Genomic DNA, 8,166 nt, shown 5'->3' on the forward strand with positions numbered 1-8,166 from the left:
AAAAAAAAAAAAAGGTTTGAAAATAAGATTCTAAGCCATTGGAATATAATGAACATTTTTTTTTTTTTTTTTTTTTTTTTTTTTTTAATTTATTTAACTTAGAAAGTTTTTCTTCTCTTTACTTCTAAGATATTACCCTCTTTTCTTCCTAGCTTTATAGCTATTCTCTGTTCGTTCCCACAATTATTTTTCTTCTTTTTTAAATGTATTCCTCAGTTCTGACCTTGTTACCTTTATTTTCTGTACACACTCACACTTGGATGGTCATATCCATACTGATGTTACCACCTGTACATTGATAAAATGTTTAGGCTTGCCGTTTCTGCTAAGCATGAAAGCCTGGGGCCGGGCGCGGTGGCTCAAGCCTGTAATCCCAGCACTTTGGGAGGCCGAGGCGGGTGGATCACGAGGTCAAGAGATCGAGACCATCCTGGTCAACATGGTGAAACCCCGTCTCTACTAAAACTACAAAAAATTAGCTGGGCATGGTGGCACATGCCTGTAATCCCAGCTACTCAGGAGGCTGAGGCAGGAGAATTGCCTGAACCCGGGAAGCGGAGGTTGCGGTGAGCCGAGATCGCGCCATTGCACTCCAGCCTGGGTAACAGGAGCGAAACTCCGTCTCAAAAAAAAAAAAAAAAAAGCATGAAAGCCTGGTGTTTACCTAAATTGGTGATGGTATCATAGAATGATAGGTTAATAGAACGATGGTGTTACACTGAGACATCCAAGGAACATTCATATAGTTAACCACCAAGTCACAGCCTTTGGAGTTTTTCTCTGTGTCTTTCTCCTGATAACCATTCCCTGTATCGTTCTGTTACTATATTTACATAATTACTCTGATTGCCATAGGTCACTTTTTAAAAATTGTTTCATTTCGACTATTCTGATCTCCCCTTCTCAACCTCTTTATTCCTTTCTCTGTTTCTACATTGCTATCAGGTAGCTTTATAAAGTGCAAATCTTACTTTATTTCATTAACAAAAACTTGTTTGTAGCTCTGTTATCACCTGCTCGAGTCCAAATTCTTTAGCTTGCAGATCTGAACTCTCTGCAGACCTAGCTTTATTTCCTGAATTGTTTTCTTCAAACTCAGGCTTTTTCAAACATTGCATTTATTTTTACATATTGTATCCAATCTCTCCATATTTCCTCTGCCTGAGGAACTTCCTCTTGGCAAACTTCTTTAACCTGTAAGATTTTAATTTGTATATTACCTTTCTTGTTTTCCCTTCAATATCTGTTTACTCCTTGCTTTATGTCTATATCCTTATGTTCTGTTATTTGCCTCAGAGTGCTTCCACTTAGGGTTTTCCATGTTTTATATATGTGCTATTTATTCATATTTGGTTGTTAAAATCATGGCTTGAGTTCCAGCTTTGCTTTCCTGTTGTGCTCTAAGCCTTAGAGGTTGAGGTTGGACTGAGGTTTCTTAGCTCCTAAAGTAGTTCAGTAATTTAACTTATTTCCTTGTTATGAAGCAGTGGTATAAACAAGATTTATCATTTTAATATGTAATATATTTAAACATATAAAGTGCCTTTAAAAGAAATAGTAAAGTGAATTGAATAGTAATTTATACTTTGCTTTACTAAGTAATGGTGTTTCCAAAGTGATAAATTTACCTCTTCCAATGCATATGGGAAGTCTTTTAATAAAAGTACTCTATTGTGAGTTTATAATCATCTCAAGATACTTAATAAGTTAGGACTTTCCATGTGGGGTTTCCATAAATCTCTGTACGTTAATGCAACTGTAAGAAAGCAGGAGAATCTAGTGATATTCTAGCCTGAACTGTTTTTAATGCAAAAGCTAGTCACATTGTAAAAAATTATTCTAATGTCCACATATTTACATATTTTATAAGCTAGTAATTCTGTGTTTAGTTGTATAAGATTTGCTGCTGTACAGAACATCTCTAATACCTCACTTCACCTAATATTAGTTTTTTGCTAGTTATATTTGTTGAATTTGGAGATCAAAGTAGATTAATTTTATTTGTCTTTATTGTCAACACAAATTGTGAGTCAAAGCTTCAGGTTAAGCGGTCTTTTCTCAAGTGACATAGCTTGTCTATAATGCAGAGTGAATCACATTTGAAATGTAGATTTGTTTTATTTGCAAAAGTAGGGTTGTAGGCAATTAAGAGCTGAAATACCATATTAAATATTATAACTGTAATGCCATCTCAATCAATTTTTTCCCCCCATATAGTACAAACAAAATCCCGAAATGTTCAAACAGACAGCTCGACTTTGGGCACATGTGTATGCTGGAGCACCAGTTTCTAGTCCAGAATACACCAAAAAAATAGAAAACCTATGTGCTATGGGCTTTGATAGGGTAAGTACATAAGGGCATGTTGACTTTGATCTATTGATTGATTTTAAATTATTGCAAATTCTTGGCTGACGAAAGTGGTTTAGAAAGTAAGAGAAATTACTAGCCTGGGCAACATGGTGAAACCCATCTCTATAAAAATTAGCTGGACGTGGTATTGAGCACGTGTAATCCCAGCTACTCTGAAGGCTGAGGTGAGAGAATCCCTTGGGCCCAGGAGGTCGAGGCTGCAGTGAGCAATGATCATGCCACTGCACTCTAGCCTGGGTGATAGAGCAAGACCCTGTCTCAAAAAAAAAAAAAAAAAGGAAAATAAGAGAAAATCTAGTTTTAGTAAACAAATTTTCTGTTTTCAAAATCAGTGATTTTTTTTTCTTTTTACTGATTTCAGTCATTGATTTTAGAAGCTTTTCATGCACTGCAAGTGTAAAGCAACTTACAGAAAAGAAACAAGGTGTTAATTCTCAATATAAAGAGAGTGAGTGGTTCAATACTGTTTAAATGTTTCCTTGAGATTTAATTTCTTGTCCCCTTTTCTTCTTTACAGAATGCAGTAATAGTGGCCTTGTCTTCAAAATCATGGGATGTAGAGACTGCAACAGAATTGCTTCTGAGTAACTGAGGCATAAAGAGCTGCTAATATAGTCAAGCTTGCCTCTTCTTGAGGAGCACCAACATCTGTTATTTTTAGGATTCTGCATAGATTTCTTTTAAACTGGCATTCTTGCCTAATGATGTTATCTAGGCACCATTGGAGACTGAAAAAAAAAATCCCTGCTCTGTAAATAAAGCTAATTAAACGTCTGTGTAAATTTAAAAAAGGGGAAATACTTTAATTTTTTTTCTTAATAGTGTAAAAATTCCTTGAGCTAAGCTAAAACCATGGAAGAAACATGCTACTTTAGTGTTTAGCAGTGTACCAAGACTAGCAAGAGTTTGCTTCAGGATTTTGTTGAATAATTAAGATAATATTTTGAGTGTGTCAGGGCCATTCAAATTGTTGGTGTTGCATCACAGCTACCTTAACTGTTTTAACATGGATCCTCTGTGCCTGTGAATTTACTTGCATGCTTGTACTTGACTTCTTAGGATGGGTAGCTGAAAAGACCACCATTTTAAGCATTTGAGAATTCTTAAATAGGAGATTAACTCAGAATTGAAGATGGTGACCTATTCAGAGCCTTTTTGTCCTTGTCAACAGACTGGGACCTAATGTCTTTCCCCTCCCCCCTTAACACACACAGCTAATATTCTAATGGTAAATTTCTCTGTATTTGGTGAGGAAATGTGCTGAGGGACAGTGTGTATCCCTTGCTTAATTTTTAGGTTGGAAATGTTTTGTCCCAGTTCTTCAAATACTCTTAAATTTTTCCTAATGTAAAAATGGAACTGCCAATTTTATTTCTCTTGTAAAAATAGTAAATACTTGATGTTACATTATTCCCAGGTTTAATGAAAGAACCCAACTTAGTTTTTCAATGAATTTGACACTTATTTTTAAAATGATGACATTTTTCTTTGAGAACTGGCAAGGATGCAGTCAACTGTTTCCAATAATTTTTAGCCTAATTTTGGGGTCTATAGGGATTGCTTTATTGGATAACTTCAATCATTCTTGCTTGCACTTCCCGTATTGACACTTGAAAGCTGTGTTGGTGTTTTATTGTACATACTTCAGATGCACATAGGAATAGAAGTGTGATATAAATCTAGCTTTCTTTATGATGTTTCTGATAATATGAAAATTTAAAACTTTACCTTCTCTTGTACATAGACTATTTGTATTAAATTTACATTTCATTCTAAGTTCAAAAGTTTGAAAATTATTAGTTTTGCAAGATCAAACACTAATGTGACCATTTTATGAAGGTTGAAGTAGATTTATGCAGGCAGTTCTACATATAGAAATACAATTCTTTCTAAATTTTTAGGACCAATACAAAATAACAAAAATGGAATCAGACTGAATTGAAGTAAGGCTGTATATTGAAAGTCATATTATAAAAGGTTTGCTTTCTTTAAGTGTTATTTATCTTAAATTATAATCCTTAAGTGTTTGGAAGATAATTTTTGAATCATAAAGTCAGCATAACTTCATTTGACTTCTCAATAATCTTGATACTAGAAGCAATAAAAGAACCATTATTAAATATATTGTAATGTTAAAGATGTGAAGGTTCTTCCAAAAATTTGTAAGGCTTTCCTAATTAACAGTAAACTCTTGTAGTTGATATTATTGCATTCTAAACACAAGTTGCTGTTTTTCCCCATATGTTTGCTTAAGCATGTCTTTATACAATCACCTCCTTTTATTGCTGTAGTTTATTTTCTAAAGATGCCAAAGGAAACAGGATTTTTCTTTATTTATTTTAAATATCTGAAACCTTGTACTTTATATTTTGAAGTAAGGTGGGATTGTGTGAAAATGTGGATGGTTTTTCTCCATTATTGGTTAGAATTACTTTTTTTAAGTGGAGAGCAATTTGGTAGTATTAATAGAATTTGGGTTTAAAAATATCAGACACATCTACCCAGTTTATTTTTTGCCTGTATTATCAGGGTTTATGTAATTGTCCTGTGGTTAGACGAAGGTGAGAGAGCTCAGAGGTTACTAAAGGTCAAACATTACGTACGTAGGTACATACATACATACATACATACATACTCTTGGAGGCAGCTATATCCTGCTTTGATTTTTATGCACATGAGCCCTATAGGGTATATACCCATCTAACTACACTTCAGTATCCCCAGTGCCCATGAAATTGGAAAGTACAATATTTGGTTTGAGACGTTCTTCATAATAGATTATTATAAAAATTTACCTCATTTACATTTAATGTGATGATCTTTTTTTTTTGTCCTTTCTGTTATATTTCCCACTGTACTATTTGGTTTTTGTCTTTCTCTTGTCTGCAGGTAGATTTAGTTACCCAAACATAGAAACTAAAGCAATTGCCTTTTTCCTCTGGCCTTAAATATGTGTGGAAAAAAGACACTAAAAGATCAGGCCTAAGGGAAAAGTACCCTGGTGGAAATTATTTTTGTAATTCTTAATGTTTTTGAGTTGGCTCCATTTGTCAGTTTTAAAAGCCTCAAAAATCATATTTTAAAAAAAATCCAGTGAAATCCCATTTAGGGCAGGCGGATTTGCTAGAAGTCACTGATACTCCAGTAGGCTTTTGTTATAATTAGGCCTGTTCCTGAGTATGTGCCTCTTTTAAAGGAAGAAATAATTAGCTGTATAGTATTTCAATACTGATTACTGAAAGAATGAATGAATGAATGAGTGGCATTTAATGGACCCAAATAAGTATTCAGTGGTATATAAATATTTGAGGAACTGGGTACTGAATTAGATGCTCTGAATTGGCAACCCGAAATGTTTGGAATTAAAACTGTGGTTTACTTAAACACAACACGTTCAAGGATATATAAATGTTTGGAGTCTAAGTATTTTGCTTTTGAAGAGAGTAATCTATAAAATGAAAGACTGATTTTTTTTTTAGAAGTAATACACATTTATGATTGTTGGTGGCACATAAAACTATGCAAAATAATTCTTTTTAAGTATCTATAGGAAAGAATTGGCAGTTTAAATGGATTTTGCTTATTTATGCACTACAGAATGCAGCATACTGTATTACTGTTGAGGCTGCTTAATAAGTTTACCAATGTGAAAAGCAAATCTTGGGTATAAGTGTATGCCTGTTTTGAGCTTTTAAAACTCTGCTGTAGGTGTATGATAATGTTTTACAATCCTATGTAGGAAATTATGAATTTTTGTTGCTGTTGTTTTAAAGATTTAAGATGGATTGGGGTAGGGAACAGCCGGAGCCAGCTATATACCTTCTAGTATGTAGAGGGAAACAGTGTTTAGATATGAAAAAGGAAGCTGTCTGTTTACAGTTAACTTTATTTCATGGACTTCTACAAAATGATGTTGTATTAATCACTTTTTCTAGTTCGAGGAATTTCAATTCCAGGGTACAAACCATTGATTTTAAAAATTGCATTTCCATTATTTTGGTACCATTTTAAAATAAATGCTTACCATCAGCCAGTTGCTGTCGCTGGGAAGAAGGCAACTTGAAGTATTTGCTGATAAATAGCCTTTATTCCCAAGTGTGACTTTTCTTCAGTGTCTACATATTATGTCACACATTCTATTTGCACTGCTGCAATATAGATCAAAAATCTTGTGGCATGGGGGTAGGGGAGTGTTAGTATCTCCCTTGTCCCATTTGTTATTTACTGCTTTATTGGACTGATCTACCCTCATGAACTTGCAATTACCTAAATGGAAGGTTTGAATGTGTCACCTTTTGCTTGGTTATTTCAACCATGCTGCTATATATAATCAGGTGTGGCACAGTTTGTCAGTTTGATTCTAGGTGTGAGTGGATAGAAATCATTACACTGTGCTGTTAACGATCCTTGTCTGCTTGCTGTTACCTACTTTTTACAGGCATCATAATAAAAGCTAGACTATTTCTTTGAGGGGAAAGAGACTTATTTAATGTAATTTAAAAACTTTTCCAATAGAAAATGAAATATTATTGAAAATAATATCTATTTTTTAGCTTTCAGCAATTGATGGTGCTTTGTTGTGGTGTCTGCTGGAAGTCTACTGCCATTATAGGGAACCTTGCTTGTTAGCTTCTCTAGATCTCTATTCTAAACAATCTGTTAGTGATGATAAATTCTGTAGGAGGGTCTATTCTGAGCCGTTAACTTCCTGTAAGGGGAAAATGGGTGGGTTACCAGAAATACCATTGAAATAGGGTGGGTTGTGGGTGGAGGGTTGGGTATTTGTCTTGAGAATTAAAAACTACGAAACACTTTTGTACACAACTGATTTTTAAAAAAATAAACACATTTTTAAAGATGTTGAATTTTTCCCCCCTTATTGGGAATTCTTAAAAATAAATGCATGCATGTTTTCCCCTGAAAATGGTTTATATCTTATTTCTGGGTACTCATCTGTGGACAAGCAATTAAGTCTTAATCTAAATAAGAATAAGAACTAGGCAGGTATTTCTCCTTGACAAATTTCATAGTGATTGACATGATGAATGCAGTAAATTGTATCAGATTTTTGAATTTTAAAACATTGAAATTTAGTTCTAATTAAACATATTAAAACTAGGACATTATTTGCTTAGGTTCTAATGCAAAGTTTAGAGTAATTAAGAGTTAGTTGGCCAAGCGCGGTGGCTCACCCCTGTAATCTCGACACTTTTGGAAGCCAAGGCAGGCGGATCACGAGGTCAGGAGTTCATGACCAACATCGTGAAGCCCCATCTCTATTCAAAAATTAGCTGGGTATGGTGGCGCGTTCCTGTAATCCCAGCTACTCGGGAGGCAGAGGGAGGAGAATTTCTTGAACCGGGGATGCAGTGAGCCGGGATTGCCCCACTGCACCCCATACCAGCCTGGGCTACAAAGCAAGGATATCTCAAAAAAAAGTTAAGTAATACTTTGTATTCTGTTTCCATATATGCTTTCTGGAAATGTTGCATGGTACTGTCAAAAAGACTGAATTGTTTCAGAAAGTCCAGGGTTTAATCCCAGCTTTTTACCCAAGAGCAGAGAGCTGGACTTTCCTGAGCCTCAGTTTCTTCATCTAGGTAAGATATTTGCTCAGTACTTTGTAGCATGTTTGTGAAGATAAAATTAAGTAATTGACGTAGCTGTAAAAGTACTTAATATATTTGTATAGACGTTACTATAATTCTAACACTAAATTTTGGCTAAACTATGAAAGGATTGCTCTGTTCCTAATCTGAAACCACCAACAAAATACCTTGTTTGAAAATTGTT

At 34.5% G+C, this 8,166-nt stretch overlaps 1 protein-coding gene across 3 annotated transcripts in view; it reads left to right on the plus strand.

The window, feature by feature from the left end:
* Positions 1-7,238, plus strand: part of UBE2K (ubiquitin conjugating enzyme E2 K) — a 72,447-nt gene extending 65,209 nt beyond the window's left edge. For 2 of the 3 annotated variants that reach the window (XM_032273985.1, XM_032273987.1), the window contains 2 exons: positions 2,218-2,346; positions 2,891-7,238. In XM_032273985.1, coding sequence (XP_032129876.1) covers positions 2,218-2,346; positions 2,891-2,965 — 204 coding nt within the window. In that variant the 3' untranslated portion in view covers positions 2,966-7,238. The remainder of the gene's footprint in view (positions 1-2,217; positions 2,347-2,890) is intronic. The other variant, XM_032273986.1, reaches the window with a different exon arrangement.
* Positions 7,239-8,166: the final 928 nt, after the last annotated feature.

Source organism: Sapajus apella, unplaced genomic scaffold (assembly GCF_009761245.1).
Source record: "Sapajus apella isolate SASKATOON/1434 unplaced genomic scaffold, GSC_monkey_1.0 scaffold5, whole genome shotgun sequence".
NCBI lineage: Eukaryota > Metazoa > Chordata > Mammalia > Primates > Cebidae > Sapajus > Sapajus apella.